General features: G+C 38.8%; 1 protein-coding gene across 1 annotated transcript; it reads right to left on the reverse strand.

Moving 5' to 3' along the window:
• Positions 1 to 14767: 14767 nt before the first annotated feature.
• On the reverse strand, positions 14768 to 15025 carry LOC126954763 (60S ribosomal protein L37a-like). The gene has a single exon (XM_050790641.1). It carries the CDS (start codon positions 15023 to 15025, stop codon positions 14768 to 14770), a length of 258 nt encoding a protein of 85 aa, XP_050646598.1.
• Positions 15026 to 17490: the final 2465 nt, after the last annotated feature.

Below are 17490 nucleotides of genomic sequence, written 5' to 3' on the forward strand. Positions count from 1 at the left end.
TGTAGTGCTTATATTATTTTTTTTTAAATGCATCATGGAGTTAACTGAAAGTAATTCCTTCTAGGCCGCTGAATCAGCCAGAGTAAGAGTGGCTGCATTTTGAAGTTGTGGGGATGGTAGTGGTGGAAATTACAGCATGCAAGATTCTCAGGAAGCCTCATCTTTTGAAATTCTCCAAGCTTTTACATAATCCACACTCTCCCTGAAAGTGACTCTCTGTTTCTGTGCAAGAAAGCATTTTTGCAAGTATTTTGTATTTTCATGTTTTATTTTGTTTTTCCTTGGCAACTGCAGGCAGTACTGAATGCTCTGGGTTTTCTCCCCATTAGATTTGGGTGTGAGTGAATTTATACTTTTACTGTTTTGTAAATCATTGCCTAGGCTTTAACAGAGGCACTTTTGTAGGCAGGGGTGGTATGTGCTTAGCATCTCATGCAGAACATACCAGACATGTAATCACTTCTTTGCTGCAGTGGATATAACTCAGCAATATTCACTTTCCTCCACCCTAGCTGGAACTGCAGAACCTTTCTGCACATTACATAGAAGGCTTTTTAGTTCATTTTATTTGAATACTAAAGTAGTATTGCCAGATAAAATACATTTCACCCAGTTGGATCTGAATTTCAGATAAACAATAAATAATACATTAGTATAAATAGTCTCCAAATATTACATGGGAAATACTGAAATACTAAAAAAGTATTTATCATTTATCTGAAATGCAAACTCAACTGGGCATTCTGTGTTTTTATTTGGTAAATCTGGCAGCCCTAATTAAAATCACAGTTGCAGTCAGCACTGCTGGCTGATATTCTCCCTCAGTAAATGGGAAGAAAATGTTTGATGGAACATGCTGGGTTGAAACTGTCTTTAGCAGGAACAATTTCAGAACAAACACACTACAGCTACTTTTTAAAAAGGCAGTTGAAGGCCATTTTTTGCTGTTACTGCTCTTGTGAATGTAGAGATTCCCTGCTGCTGGCTGCAGGGTATGCCCAGGTAAACTCAAGGGAACGACTGTGTGGGAAAGGCATTGTGTGGAACTGGAAAGGGTGAACTGCAGGAAATGGTGGAGAAAGAAGGAGGATTGGGAAGTGCTCATCTTTGAAGCTGGCTATGTAGAGTCAATCTCAGATGTCAGAAAGATGAAAATTCAGGCTGGAACTGTGAACAGCACAGGCCTAAATACAACTGCATGATAACACCCACACATGGTGAAGGGAGCAGTTAGGCCATCAGATATGGCATTGCCGCTACAGGCAGCCAGTTCTCTTGGAAAGGAGTGTCACAGCAAGATGTTACAGCAAGTTACATGTGTACAGATGTACAGCAAGTGTTACAGCAAGATGCTGTAACATTGTGGATAGAATGTTTTCTAACTCCTGAGTGGCAGGGCTTGCCTATTAAGTGGGCAAGCCAGCAGGAGACAAACAGCAGGAGTGATAGATGCAAGGATAAAGATTGTCCTTATTGATGGGAGACATCTAAGGTAAATTCTGGTTGGAAACAAGAACTAGCTGGGTGACCTTGGGCCCATACATTTACTAATCGGTGCTTGGGTTTCCTCATCTACAGAATAGGTTGGTCAGAACGGTGGGCTCTTGCAAGTCTCATTTCATTATACAACTGGAAACTGCTCCAGATTGGAACAGCACTTCTTCACCATCAGTTCAGTTACCTACTTTAATCATAAGAAAGAGCAGAATGACAAGTTTGGGGGAAAAAAGGGGAGGGGGTAAGATTTGTTATTCCCTGCATAATTCTCAACATTTCTCATCTTCCAGCATCAGAAGCTGATTCTCAGTGGCTGAAGGATGTGTGGATGACATTCAGGGAATTTGGTAAACATGAATGAATTGATGCTGAGGGAAAAGAAAAGATGTACCTATGGTGGTTTTGGTGTTTACAAGGTGTCCATAGATAATATTGTTTCAGATGGAAGATATTTGTGACACAGTATGCATATTTCCCTATGTTTCTGAATTTTATGGACACCTTGTATAACTACTTGATTTCATGTATATATATGTGTGTGTGTGTGTGTGTGTATACAGATATATTTTTATATATTTATATTTATATAAATAATTTCTTGTTCAGAGACAGAAAAATGTAATTAGAGAGACATAGAAAGAGAGGAGGCACATATGGCAGAAATGTTAGTGAATGTCAAAATAGTCAATGAAGGTATAGCTTTAGGTTTTCCAGAGGTGTATTCAGGTAACTACTACTTATATGGTCATAAAATTGAATTTGTATGCAAAATCAGCCTTTAAATCAATGAGCTAAAATAAATGACTGCAATATTAAGGACAAGTATAGAGAAAGATGACTTTACATGAATTCAAATAATTTATGGAAAATAGCTAGTATTAATAAAATGTTCTCCTTTCCAATAATAGACACTGAAGGAATAATTTTTGTTGTTTTTGTGGTTCATTTTGGAACTTTATATCTTATTTGAAAAGCATTTCTAATCCCTACACCAAGATCTAGGCAACGTTGTAGGGATCATTGGGTCCCATTCCTCTCAGCTACATCTGCATGGAGTGAGTCACAGTGCTCAACCTAGAATCAGTTAAGGCTCTGCTAATTCTCCTTGTTTATTAGCTAAAACCTTGCTGCTTTTCATGAAAACTAAGTTTGATGAGATAATTTGCCAGATCAGGATTATTTGAAATTTGGCCTTTCATTGAGTTCTGTTTTATATGTGATACTGTAATGTAGAGGGCAGGATAAATGTGCAAAACGTGATCCTTGCTCTCAGTGACCTTGCCGTCTAGATACTGGAGGACACAGGTGACACTAGTCCGAGGACTGAAGTTTTAGTTCCAGAGATGAAATTGGAAACAGGTTGTTTATCCTCTCCTTTCCCTCCCTCCCTGGCTACCTCCTTCCTTCCTTCCTTCCCTCCTTCCCTCCTTCCCTCCTTCCTTCCTTCCCTCCCTCCTTCCTTCCTTTCTTCCCTCTTTCTTCTCCTTCCTTCCTTTCTTCCCTCTCTCCTTTTCTCCTTCTTTCCCTCCTTCCTTCCTTTTCTTTCTTTTTTTTTTTGAAGCAGGATTTCACTCTGTCATGCAGGCTGGAGTGTAGTGGCGTGATCTCAACTCACTATAACCTTCATTTCCTGGGCTCAAGCTATCCTCCCACCTCAGCCTCCTGAGTATCTGGGACTACAAGTATGCACCACTGAGCCTGGGTAATTTTCATAGTTTTTGTAGAGATGGGGTTTTGCAATGTTGCCCAGGCTGGTCTCAAATTCCTGGACTCAAGGGATCCACCCGCCTCAGCCTCACAAACTGCTGGGATTACAGGCATGAGCCACCATGCCTGGCCAGGTTCTTTTTTCTCTAAAAGAGTGGACCTTTATGCTACCCCACAAAGAATGAGTAAAACCCAGCAAGTTTCAATGCCATAATTCTAGGCTTTTCAGACAGAGCATAGTAGAGTATTCGCAAAGAAGGGAAGGTATTCTATGGTGTGTCTGTACCACCATGGCACACATTTACCTATGTAACAATCCTGCATGTTCTGCACTTGTGTAGCAGAACTAAAAGCAAAACAAAACAAAACAAAACAAAACAAAACAAAACAAAAAAGGAAGACGAAGAAGGAAAGGGAGAAGGAGTTGTTCTAATAACTTGAGACTTCCAAGCATTAGCAGTGGGACCCAGTGCACATCCTGTTGCCTTGAGCTACTCTGCAGAGAAAGCAGAGAGCCCTGTCTATTTGCAGGGTCAGTGGTGTAGTCCTGGCTAAAATCAAGAGAAACCAGGTTTCAAGGCCTGGGTGGCCCCAGCATAATAGCACACCTACCTATAAAAATACAAGGCAGGAAGTCAAATTCACTCTTACATTTCAAACATAACATTAGGGCCTAAATTTAAACTACTATTGTTTTCCAGTTGCAAACTTTTTTTACTTATTTATTTTTTAGAACAGTATTTATTTATTTATTTATTTTAATTAATTAATTAATTAATTTAAATTTTATTTTAAGTTCCAGGGTGCATGTGCAGGATGCACATAGGTTTGTTACATAGGTAAATGTGTGCAATGGTGCTTTGCTGCACCTATCAACCCGTCACCTAGGTATTAATCCCAGAATGCATTAGCTATTTTTCTTGATGCTCTCCCTCTTGCCACCTCCCCACTCCCACAGGGCCCAGTATGTGTTGTTCCTCATCCTGTGTCCATGTGTTCTCATTTTTCAGCTTCCACTTATAAGTGAGAACATGTGGTGTTTGGTTTTCTGTTCCTGTGCTAGTTTGCTGAGGATAATGGCTTCTGGCTCCATCCATGACCCTGCAAAGGACACGATCTCATTCCTTTTTATGACTGCATAGTATTCCAGGGTGTATATGTGCCACATTTCTTTATCCAGTCTATCATTGATGAGTATTTAGGTTGGTTCTATGTCTTTGCTATTGTGAGTAGTGCTGCAATGAACATATGCGTGCATGTATCTTTATAATAGAATGATTTATATTCCTTTGGGTATATACCCAGTAATGAGATTGCTGGGTCAAATGGTATTCCTGGTTCTAGGTCTTTGAGGAATTGCCACACTGTCTTTCACAATGGTTGAACTAATTTACATTCCCACCGACAGTGTAAAAGCATTCCTATTTCTCCACAGGCTCTCCAGCAACTGTTGTTTCTTGATCTTTTAATAATTGTTATTCTGACTGGCATGAGTTGATATCTCATTGTGGTTTTGATTTGCATTTCTCTAATGATCAGTGATGTTGAGCTTTTTTTCATGTGTTTGTTGGCCCCATGAATGTTTTCTTTTCAGAAGTGTCTGTTCATATGCTTTCCCTACTTTTTAATGGGGTTGGTTTTTTGCTTGTAAATTTGTTTAAGTTCCTTGTAGACTCTGGATATTAGACTTTTGTCAGATGGATAGATTGCAAAAATTTTCTCCCATTCTGTATGTTGTCTGTTTGTTCTGATGATAGTTTCTTTTGCTGTACAGAAGTTCTTTAGTTTAATTCGGTCCCATTTGTCAATTTTTGCTTTTGCTACAATCGTTTTTGACGTTTTCATCCTAAAATCTTTGAATGTGGCTATGTCCTGAATGGCATTACCTAGATTTTCTTCTAGGGTTTTTATAGTTTTGGGCTTTATATCTAAGTCTTAAATCCATCTTGAGTTAATTTTTGTATAAGGTATGAGGAAGGGGTCTAGTTTCAATATCCTGCATATGGCTAGCCAGTTTTCCCAGCACCATTTATTAAATAGGGAATCCTTTCCCCATTGCTTGTTTTTGTCAGGTTTGTTGATCAGATGGTTGTCTGTGTGCAGTTTTATTTTTCAGTTCTCTATTCTGTTCTGTTGGTCTAGGCATCTGTTTTTGTAGCAGTACCATGCTGTTTTAGTTACAGTAGCCTTGTAGTGTAGTTTGAAGTTGGGTAGCATGATGCCTCCAGCTTTTGTTCTTTTTGCTTAGGATTGTCTTGGCTATATGGGCTCTTTTATGGTTCCATATGAATTTTAAAATAGTTTTTTCTGATTCTGTGAAGGATGCCAATGGTAGTTCAGTTGGAATAACATTGAATCTATAAATTACTTTAGGCAGTATGGTCATTTTCACAATATTGATTCTTCCTATCCTTGAGCCTGGTATGTTTTTCTATTTGTGTCCTCCCTGATTTCCTTGAGCAGTGGTTTGTAGTTCTCCTTGAACAGGTCCTTCATTTCCCTTGTTAGCTGTATTCCCAAGTATATTATTCTTTTTTTTTTCTTTTTTTTTTGAGATGAAGTCTCGCTCTGTTGCCCCGGCTGGAGTGCAGTGGCACAATCTCGGCTCACTGAGACCTCCGCCTCCCAGGTTCAAGCGATTTTCCAGTCTCAGCCTCCCAAGTAGCTGGGACTACAGGCGCACGCCTCCATCCCTGGCAAATTTTTTTTTTTTTTTTTTGTATTTTTAGTAGAGATGGGGTTTCACCGTGTTCCACAGGCTGGGTTTGAACTGCTGAGCTCAGGCAATCCACCCGCCCTACCCTCCCAAAGTGCTAGGATTACAGGTGTGAACCACCATACCCAGCCTATTTTATTCTTTTTGTAGCAATTGTACATAGGAGTTCATTTGTGATTTGGCTGTCTGCTTGCCTGTTGTTGGTGTATAGGAATGCTAGCAATTTTTGTACACTTATTTTATATCCTGAGATTTTGCTGAAGTTGCTTATCAACTTAAAAAGCTTTTGTGCTGAGATGATGGGGTTTTCTAGATATAAGATCATGTCATATGCAAACAAATATAATTTGACTTCCTCTTTACCTATTTGAATATGCTTTCTTTCTTTCTCTTGACTGATTGCCCTGGCCAGAAGTTCCAATACTATGTTGTATAGGAGTGGTGTGAGAGGGCATCCTTGTCTTGTGCCTGTTTTCAAAAGTTATGTTTTCAGTGTTTGCCCATTCAGTATGATGTTGGCTATGGGTTTGTCATAAATAGCTCTTATTATTTTGAGGTATGTTCCTTCAATATCTAGTTTATTGAGAGTTTTTAACATGAAGAGATGTTGAATTTTATTGAAGGCCTTTTCTGTGTCTATTGATATAATCATGTGGTTTTTATCTTTAGTTCTGTTTATGTGATGAATTACTTTTATTGACATGTTTATGTTGAACCAGCCTTGCATCCTGGGCATGAAGCCAACTTTACTGTGGTGGATACACTTTTTGATGTGCTGCTGGGTTCGGTTTGCCAGTACTTTATTGAGGATTTTTGCAACAGTGTTCATCAAGGATATTGGCCTGAAGTTTTCTTTTTTGTTGTATCTCTGCCAAGTTCTAGTATTAGGATGATACTGGCCTCATAAAATAGGTTAGGGAGGAGTCCCTCCTTTTCAGTTGTTTGCAATAGTTTCAGAAGAAATGGTACCAGCTCCTCTATGTACCTCTGATAGAATTCAGCTGTAAATCTGTCTGGTCCTGGGATTTTTTTGATTGGTAGGCTATTTATTACCGCCTCAATTTCAGAACTTATTATTGGTCTATTCAGTGATTCAGCTTCTTCCTGGTTCAGTCTTGGGAAGGTGTGTTTGTCCAGGAATTTATCCATTTCTTCTAGGCTTATTAGTTTATTTGTATAGAGGTGTGTATAGTATTCTCTGATGGTTGTTTGTATTTCTGTAGGGTCAGTGGTGATATATCCTTTATCATTTTTTATTGTATCTATTTGATTCTTCTCTCTTTTCTTTATTAGTCTAGCTAACAGTCTATCTATTTTATTATTATTATTTTTTTTCAAAACAAAAACAGCCCCTGGATCTGTTGATTTTTTTTTTTTTTGAAGGGTTTTTAATGTCTGTATTTCCTGCAGTTCAGCTCTGATCTTGGTTGTTTCTTGTCTTCTGCCACCTTTGGGGTTTGTTTGCTCTTGGTTCTCTAGTTCTTTTAGTTGTGATGTTAGGATGTCGATTTGAGATCTTTCTAGATTTTTGATGTGAGCCTTTAGTGTTATAAATTTCCCTCTTAACACTACTTTAGCTGTGTCTCAGGGGTTCTGGTACATTACCTCTTCTAATTAGTTTGAAAGAAGTTCTTGATTATTTCTGCCTTAATCTCACTATTTCCCAGGAATTATTCAAGAGCAGGTTGTTCAAATTTCCATGTAGTTGTGTGGTTTTGAGTGAATTTCTTAATCTTGAGTTCTAATTTGATGTACTGTGGTCTGAGAGACTGTTTGTTATGATTTCAGTTATTTTGCTTTTGCTGAGGAGTGTTTTACTTCCAATTATGTGATCAATTTTAGAGTAAGTGCCATGTGGTGTCAAGGAGAATGTATGTTCTGTTGTTTTGGGGTGGAGAGTTTGGTAGGTATCTGTTAGGTCCACTTGATCCAGAGCTGAGTTCAAGTCCTGGATATCTTTGTTAATTTTCTGTCTCGATGATCTGTCTACTGACAGTGGGGTGTTAAAGTCTCCCAATGTTATGGTGGAGAGTCTATATCTCTTTGTAGGTCTCTAAGAATTTGTTTTATGAATCTGGTTGCTCCTGTATTGGTTGCATATATATTTAGGATAGTTAGCACTTCTTATTGAACTAAACCCTTTACCCATTATATAAAGGCATTATGTAATGCTCTTCTTTGTCTTTTTTTTATCTTTGTTGAGTTAAAGTCTGTTTTGTCAGAAATTGGGATTTGCAACCCCTGCTTTTTTCTGCTTTCCATTTTCTTGGTAAATTTTCCTTTATTCCTTTATTTTGAGCCTGTGTGTGTCTTTGTATGTGAGATGGGTCTCTCTAATATAGCACACCAAGGGGTCTTGACTGTTTATTCACCTTGCCATTCTGCTGTTTTTTAATTGGGGCATTTATCCCATTTACATTTAAAGTTAATATTGTTATATGTGAATTTGATCCTGTCATCATGATGCTAGCTGGCTATTCTGCAGACTTATGTGGTTGTTTCATAGTGTGATTGATCTGTGTACATCAGTGTGTTTTTGTAGTGGCTGGTAATGGTTTTTCCTTTCCATATTTAGTGCTTCCTTCAGAAGCTCTTGCAAGGCAGGCCTGCTGGTGATGAATTCCCTCAGCATTTGCTTGTCTGAAAAGGATCTTATTTCTCCATCACTTATGAAGCTTGGTTTGGCCAGGTATAAAATTCTGGGTTGGAAATTTTTTTCTTTAAAAATGTTGGACATTGGCCCCCAATCTCTTCTGGCTTGTGGGGTTTCTGCAGACAGATCCACTGTTAGTCTGATGGGCTTCCTTTTGTGGGTGACCTGGCCTTTCTCTCTGACTGCCCTTAACATTTTTTCCTTCATTTTGACATTGGAGAATCTGATGATTATTTGTCTTCAGGCTAATTTTTCTCATGGAGTATCTTACTGGGGTTCTCTGGATTTCCTGAATTTGAATGTTGGCCTGTCTTGCCAGATTGGGGAAGTTCTGGATAATATCCTGAAGTATGTTTATCAACTTGGTTCTGTTCTCTCTGTCTCTTTGAGGTACCCCAATAAGTCATAGGTTCAGTCTTTTTACATAATCCCATAGTTCTTGAGGGTTTTGTTTGTTCCTTTTCATTCTTTTTTCTCTAATCTTGTCTGCCTGCCTTACTTCAGCAAAATTGTCTTCAAGGCTGAGATTCTTTCCTCCACTTGGTCTGTCCAGCTATTGATACTTGTGGTTGCACTGTGATTTTATTGTGTTGTGTTTTTCAGCTCCATCAGGTCATTTGTGTTTCTCTCTAAACTGGTTATTCTGATTAAGAGCTCCTGTAACGTTTTATCATTGTTCTTAGCTTCTTTGGATTGGATTAGAACAAGCTCCTTTTGTCCAGCAAAGTTCATTATTACCCACCTTCTGAAGCCTACTTCTGTCAATTCATCCATCTCAGCTTCAGCCCAGTTCTGTGCCCTAGCTGGAGAGGTGTTGTGATCATTTGAAGGAGAAAAGGCACTCTGGCCTTTTGAGTTTTCAGCAGTTTTGCATTGATTCTTTCTCATCTTTGTGAGCTTATCTTTGAAGCTGCTGACCTTTGGATGGGGTTTGTGTGGGATCTTTTTTGTTGATGTTATTGATGTTATTGCTTTCTGTTGTTTGCTTGTTTCTCTTTTAACTGTCAGGCCCCTCTTCTGTAGGGCTACTGTGGTTTGCTGGAGGTCCATTCCAGACTCTATTTTTCTGGGTCCTTCCCACACTTGAAGGTGTCACCAGAGGAGGCTACAGAACAGCAAAGATGGCTGCCTGCTCCTTTTTCTGGGATCTCCATCCCAGAGGGGCACTGACCTGATGCCGTGGGAATGCTCTTGTACAAGGTTTCTGACAACCTCTGTTGTGGGGTCTCACCCAGTCAGGAGGCACAGGATCAGGGACCCGCTTAATGAAGCACTCTGGCTGTCCCTTGGCAGAGTGGGTGCACTGCTTTGGGGGCAAATGCCCCTCGTCCAGACTGCCTGGACTCTTCAGAGCCACCAGGCAGGAAAGACTACGTCCACTGAACCATGGAGAATGTGGCCACCCCTCCCTGCAAAGGGCTCCATCCCAAGGAGGTCAGAGTTCTGTCCTTAAACCCCTGGCTGCAGTTGCTGAAATTCACACAGGGAGGCCCAGTCTGGTGAGGAGGGATGGATCTGGTTCCCACCTAAAGAAGCAATCTGGTCACGATCTGCCATAGCCGCTGTACTGTGGGGAATTCTTCCCAGTCCAAACTGCCCAGTCTCCCTGGTACCTGCAGGGAAAATTGCTGACTGGAGCTGCAGTGACGGCTGCAGCCCCTCTGCTCCGGGAATTCAGTCATCTTAGGCAGTCTCCAGCCTGCTGCCTAGAGTCTGCATAGCTATGTTCTTGGGATCCAAGGTCGTGGTGACGTGGGCTCATAAGGGGATCTCTGGATCCACAGGTTGCACAGATCAGTGGAGAAAGTGTGGTTTCCCAGGCAAGGTAGCACCATCACTCACCCCTCCTCTTGGCTGGGAGTGGGAGCTTCCCTCTTCCCTGTGCAGGTCCTCGGTGGGCTGTCACTCCACTCCACCCTGCTTTTCCTCACTCTGCATGGGTCCCACCAACCACTTAGTCAGTCTCAGTGAGAGAACCTGGATATCTCATTTGAAGGCACAGGATTCATTAGCCATTTTCGTTCTTTTCCTGTTTACTTTTAATTTAGAAATAAACATTGTACATTTTTATCACATGCAGCATTATATTTTGAAATATATACATTGTGGAATAGCTAAATGAAGTTAATTAACATATGCAATACTTCACATTCTTATCATTTTTTTTGTGGTTAGAACATGTAAAATCTATTCTCTCCTCAATTTTCAAAACTACAATACATTGTTGTTAACTATAGTCACCGTGTTGTGCAATATATCTCTTGAATTTTGTTCTCTAATCTAACTGAAATTTGTATCCTTTGACCAAGGTCTCCTTCACCCTACAACCACCCCATTCCCCAATCCATGCTAACCACCATTCTACTCTCTATTATGAATTCAATTTTTCTATGAGTTTTGGGTCTTATATGTAAGTCTTCAACTTTTTGGGATTCCACATACAAGTGAGATCATATAATATTTCCCCTTCTGTGCCTGGCTTGTTTAGCATCATGTCCTCCAGGTTCATCCATGTTGTCCCAAATGACAGGATTTTCTTCTTTTTATAGTATGAATAGTATTCTATGTTGTATTTTCTTTATCCACTCATTCATTGATGAATACTCAGGTTGATTCCATATCTTGGCTATTGTGAACAATGCCACAGTGAACATGGGAGTGCAGATATTTCTTCAACATATTGGTTTCATTTCCTTTGGATGCGTACCTAGTAGTGTGATTGCTGGATCACATGGTAATTCTATTTTTTATATTTTGAAAAACCTCCATACTATTTTCCTTAATGGCTCTACTAATTTACATTCCCACCAACAGTGTAAAAGGGTTCTCTTTTCTTCACATCTGCTCCAATGTTTGTTATCTTTCACTTTTTTATAACAGCCATTTTAACTTGTGTGAGGTGATAGCTTTTAATTTGGATTTCTCTGCTGATGAGCAATGCCGAGCATTTTTTCATAGACCTGTTAGCCATTTGTATGTCCTCTTTTGGGAAATGTCTATTCACATTTTTTGTCCATTTAAAAAATTGGGTTATTTGTTTTCTTGCTATTGAGTTGTTTCAGCTCCTTACCTATTTTGGATATGAATCCATATTGTATTTTCTGCAAGTTGTTTATTCACTCTTGATTGTTTCCCTTGCTGTGTAGAAGCTTTTTAATTTGATATAATCTAATCTGTCTCTTTTTGCTTTAGTTGACAGTGCTTTTGGGGTCATATTAAAAAAATCACTGTCAAGATCAATGTCATGACGTTTTTCCTCTATATTTTCTTATAGTAGTTTTATAGTTTTATAGGGTCTAATTCATTCTTCTATAAGTGACTATCTGATTGTCCCAACACTATTTATTGAAGAGACTGTCATTTGCCCACTGTGTTTTCTTGGCATCTTTGTTGAAAATCAACTAACCATAAATGTGTGCATTTATTTCTGGGCTCTATTCTGCTCCATTGGCCCATATGTCTGTTTTTATGCTAGTACCACATTATTACTATTATTATTATTTCTCAAGATTGCTTTGACTATTCAGAGTTATTTGTGAGTCCATCACATTTTAGGATTGTTTTCTGTTTCTGTGAAAAATGTCCTTGGAATTTTGATACGGATTCCATTGACTGTAAATTGCTTTGAGTAGTATGGACATTTTAACAATATTAATTCTTCTAGTCCATGAATATGGAATATCTTAAGACCATGAACAGGGTCTCTCTCTGTCACCCAGGCTGGGTTGCAGTGGTGGGATTGCCCCTCACTATAACCTTGTACTCCTGGACTTAAATAATCCTCCCACCTCAGCCTCCTGAGTATCTAGGACTACAGATGCATGCCACCATGCCTGGCTAATGAAGTCATCTTTTAAAATAAAATGTCTGGCATACAGGCTGGAACGTATGGGACAATTGGAGCAAGTTGGCAATCTCTGTCTTCATGTGGTTTCTCCACGTGACTAAATTGGGCTTCCTCATATATGGTGGACTTAGGGCCTGGTGACTGGCTTCATCCAGAATGAGCATTTCAAGACATCCAGGTGGAAGCTGCAAAGCTTCTTATGACAATCTCAGAAGTGCTGAAGTATCACTTTCTCTGAACTCTATTGGTTAAAGCAGTAACAGGTCATTCCTCACAGAAATAGAAAAAAAAATTAAAAATTAATATCGAAACCACAAAAAGACCTTGAATAGCCAAAGAAATCCTGGACAAAAATAATAAAGTTGGAAGCATCACACTAGCTCACTTCAAAAAAGTGACTACAAAAAATCTTTGTAGTCAAAGCTATAATAGTCAAAACATCATAATACAATCATAAAAGCAGACACATAAGCCAGTAGAACAGAATAGAAAACCAAGAAATAAACCTACATATGTACAACCAACTGATTTGAGACAGAAGGGCCAAGAACATTCACTGGGGAAAGGAAAACCTCTTCAATAAATGATGCTGGGAAAACTGGATATTTATATGCAGAAAAATGAAGCTAGCCCTCTATCTCTCACCATATATGAAAATTAACCCAAAATGGATTAAGAATTAAATGACTACAAGACTTAAATGACTAGAAGAATGACTAGAAGAATTAAATGATTAGAAGAAAACATAGGAGAAATGCTTCAGAACATTGGCCTAGGCAAAGATTTCATGGAGAATATCTCAAAAACACAGGCAACAAAAGCAAAAATAGACAAATGAGATTATAACAAACTAAAAACCTTCTGCAAAGCAAAGGAAACAATCAACAGAGTGAATAGACAACTTGCAGAATGGGAGAAAATGCCTGCAAACTATTCATCCAACAAGGGATTAATATTTAGAATACACAAGGAACTCCAACAGCTCAAGAGCAAAACAACAAATAACATGATTAAAAGTGGGCAAATGAGCTGAATAGACGTCTTTAGAAATAAGAAATACAAATGGCTAACAGATATATAAAAAATACTCAACATCACTAATCATCAAGGAAATGCAAATCAAAGCCACAATGAGATATCATCTCATTCCAGTAACAATGGCTGATATCAAAAACACAAAAATAACAAATAATAGCAAGGATGTGGAGAAAGGGAAACTCTTATACACTGTTGATGGGAATATAAATTAGTACAGCCATTATGGACAGCAGTTGTAGAGGTGCCTCACAAAACTAAAATTAAGCTGAGTGCAGTGGTGTGTGCCCATAGTCTCAGTTACTCTGGAGGCCAAGGTGGGAAAATAGTTTGAGACCTTCAAGTTGGCAGTGTGCAATGATCATGTGTGTGAATAGCCAATGCATTCCACCCTTGAGTCATGTGGCAACATAGTGAGAACCAATTCTTTAAAAAAATAACAAATAAAAAATAGAACTACAATATGATCCAGCAATCTCACTACTGGGTATATATCCAAAGGAAAGGAAATCAGTATGTTGAAGACATAGCTATACTTCCATGTTTATTAAAGCAGCGTTCACAATAACCAAGGTATGGAATCAACCTACATGTCAATCAACAGATGGATAAAGAAATTATGGGGACTGGGTGTGGTGGCTCATGCTATAATCCCAGTATTCTGAGAGATTGAGGCAGGAGAATCACTTGAGGCCAGGAATCCAAGATCAGCCTGGGCAAAAAAGTGAGACCCCATCTCTTCAAAAAGGTTTAAAAAATTAGCCAGGCCTGGTGGCATGATGTACTTGTAGTCCCAGCTACTTGGGAGGCTAAGCCTGGAGGATGGCTTGAGGCTAGGAGTTTGAGGCTGCAGTGAGCTATGATCATGCCACTGCACTGTAAAAAAAAGAAGTGAAAAGAAATTGTGGTACATATACACAATGGAATGCTATTTAGCCAGAAAAAATAACAAAAATGTCATTCATGGCAACATGGATGAGCTCGGAGGACATTGTGTTAAGTGAAATAATTCAAGCACACAAAAAAGATAAATACCACATGTTCTCACTCATATATGGAAGCTAAAATATTTGATTCATTGAAGTAGAGAGTAGAATGGTGGTTCCTAGAAGTTGGGAAGGGTAGAGGATAGTGAGGGAATAGCTAAAGGTTGGTTAATGGAGGAAGAAGCTCTAATGTTCTATAGCACTATAGGAGGACTATAATTAACAACAATTTTATTTATTTATTTATTTTATTATATAAATTAAGCCATTTATCATAGACTAGTGATGTCTCAAATTGTGGAGCTTCTATTGGTCTTCCAATTTCTTCAGTATTCTGATGGCAACTTTACCATGACAGTAGAAGTGGTGTTATAGGTCCGGGCACCACCAGCTACCATTTCCATGCAGGAACCACAGTGCCAGGTTCCCACAGTTTGTCTCTTTATCTTGATTTTGCCACAGAAGGAGCAAGTGTCCTTGGCATGCTGGTAAATTAAAATTTTCTTCACTATTTTCTGGAGGGAGGTACCATAGTGGGTCCTGTATTTATTGATAATTCTGACTTTCTTATTAGCTTTAATCATTTCACCACCAACTGGGTCTGAGCCCAGACAGCAACAACAATTTATTGTATATTTTCAAATAGCTAGAAGAGCAGATATTGAATATTCCCAAAACAACAACAAAAAATGTTTGAGATGACAGATATGTTAATTACCCTGATTTGATCATTGCACATTGTATACATGTATTGAAATATCACCCTGTACCCCATAAGTAATTATTATGTCAATTAAAATTAATAATAAAAGGGAAAAAAGCAGTCATAGGTCAGCTAAGATTGGAGGTGAAAGAATAACCTCCACCTCTCAATGTACCTTGTATGGTCAAAGACAGAGGTAATTCATGATTTCACAAATTCATGTGTTTCTAGAATATGATTAGTTCATATGTGTAGAGAGACTGATGTCTATGTAACCGAGAAGTCATGTTTGATCAGATCAGGTTTCTCCTGGGCAAGGGGAACCAGAAGAGCAGGAACAGAATCACAATTTTCAGCAGGAAAGGGAAAACACCACATCTCAGCTGCTGTTCTGGGACCAGGATTCTTTTAGCTGCATTTTAAGAAAATGAAAAATGACTGCCAGCACGAGGCTCTCTGGGGAGGCCCCCAGTGGTGTCCCAGCCTTGTGCCACTCTTGCTTGGTGCCTGTGCCCTGGGAGCTTCTGGCTTCGAGTTCCTTCAGTGTGCATTGTTCCAGTACCCCCAGCTCTGCTCTCACAAACCTGTGGTCAGTGTTTCCTCTCACTGGCTTAGGTGAATTTTTAGTCTCTACAGTTGTAGTCTCTAGCCATGCCCAGCTGCCTATCTGGAGCATCCAACCTACCAAGGATTGTTTTTCTTAGTGTTCTGGTTACAAGGTTGACTACATGTGGAGTGGTTTTCCCCACTTCATGTATCCCATAAGCTCCGTGACTTTTAGTGTTGATTTTGCAGAATGTGAGGCTTTTCAGTAATGTAAATTTTATATGATAGCAGAAAAGTCTGAACTATTTATTCACCATTCATATAAAGCACCAGCCCTTGGAGAGAAGCTGCTTCCATTCTTGGGGTAATATTCTAGACTGGTTTGGAACATTTTTTGCCACAAAGAAATGATGCTTTAGAAATTATCAAAACCAACTTAAAGGAGAATCCTATTGGCCAAGTTCTGATAATTTAAGTATACAAAATAAAATAATTATAGTTAATTAAAATATGTTGGGTCATGAAAAGCCAGAGTCAACAGTATTTAAAGAAAAATGAGAGCTTTCTTTTAAAATAACACATGATATACTTGGATAGCATTTCTTCAAATGAGCAAAGATGTTATTAACTTTTAGTTGTATGAATAGTTCAGTATTGTAGATACACACATACACACACAAACACACACACACACACAAGTGGACAAAATACATGTCAGCCAAAGACTAAAAAGATTTTATGCCCAGATATGGGACGTCCTTGTTCATTATGGCAACTGAGATACATTCATCATATGCTGAATTATTAAGACAATCTGCAAAGCCTTAAAATTCACCAACACTTCCATATCACCTAGAAATTATAGGTAGCAGTAAAACATTAAGGTAGGAATTTGAAAAAAATAAACTGGCTAAGATATTTGCAGAAACTAGACTCGACAGAGGTCTTGTCCTCAAGCTGTCATGAACATGAGATTATCAGGCAACAGAAAGATGGGACTCGTCCCCTTACTCTTGAGTGGACAGGCTCATGAAAGCACTTGCTTTCTTAAGCCTGTGGCCTGCCACTTACATTTATTTGATGGCATATTAATCTAGTGTAAAGCACTAATCAAATTCATCAAACCTTTTCACTCATAAGATGTAAGAACCCTTTCTCCCCCTTCTACATTTATCTCCCTTGGATCTGAAGGTACTCAAATAAAACGTGTATCCTTGAGTGGAGTGGATTTTGTCTTTGAAACAGACAAATACATGGACATCTGCTTGCTGGCATTTATTTGCTGTTTTGTGATTCTAGCAGCTATTCCTGGTTACTCTTGGTTACTCCCTTGATTTTTTCCCCTTGTTGTGCATGGTCACCAAAAAGAACTGGACAAAGACTTCCCAGGAAGAAAGAGAGAATCTCAGGCCTCACACCCTGGACCACTGTAGAGGGATAGGGAAAAATTTTGTCCATCTAATCCCAAAATGACTTTATGGAACCTGAAGGGTTTTTAGGGAGGAACATTGAAAAGACAATTCATGTATGGCATTTGCTGCTCTTCAAGGAGAATAAGGTTTTAAGGTTTCATATTTTGGGTTTGTGCCCAAAGGACCAAGACATATAATGGTTTTAGGAACATGTAAAGGTAAATTATACCAGAGATTTTCAAAAAGTATTTCTTGGACTAAAATATGCTGATGCAGAATTGTTAGGCTCATAAAAACGTGTTTGAGTTACTCTGATAAAGAAAAGGAAAGGGGGAATATGTTTTAATGAAAAAATTAAAAAGGAATATGTTTTAAAAGTCACTTATGT

This window comes from Macaca thibetana, chromosome 5 (genome assembly GCF_024542745.1).
Source record: "Macaca thibetana thibetana isolate TM-01 chromosome 5, ASM2454274v1, whole genome shotgun sequence".
Taxonomy (NCBI): Eukaryota; Metazoa; Chordata; class Mammalia; order Primates; family Cercopithecidae; genus Macaca; species Macaca thibetana.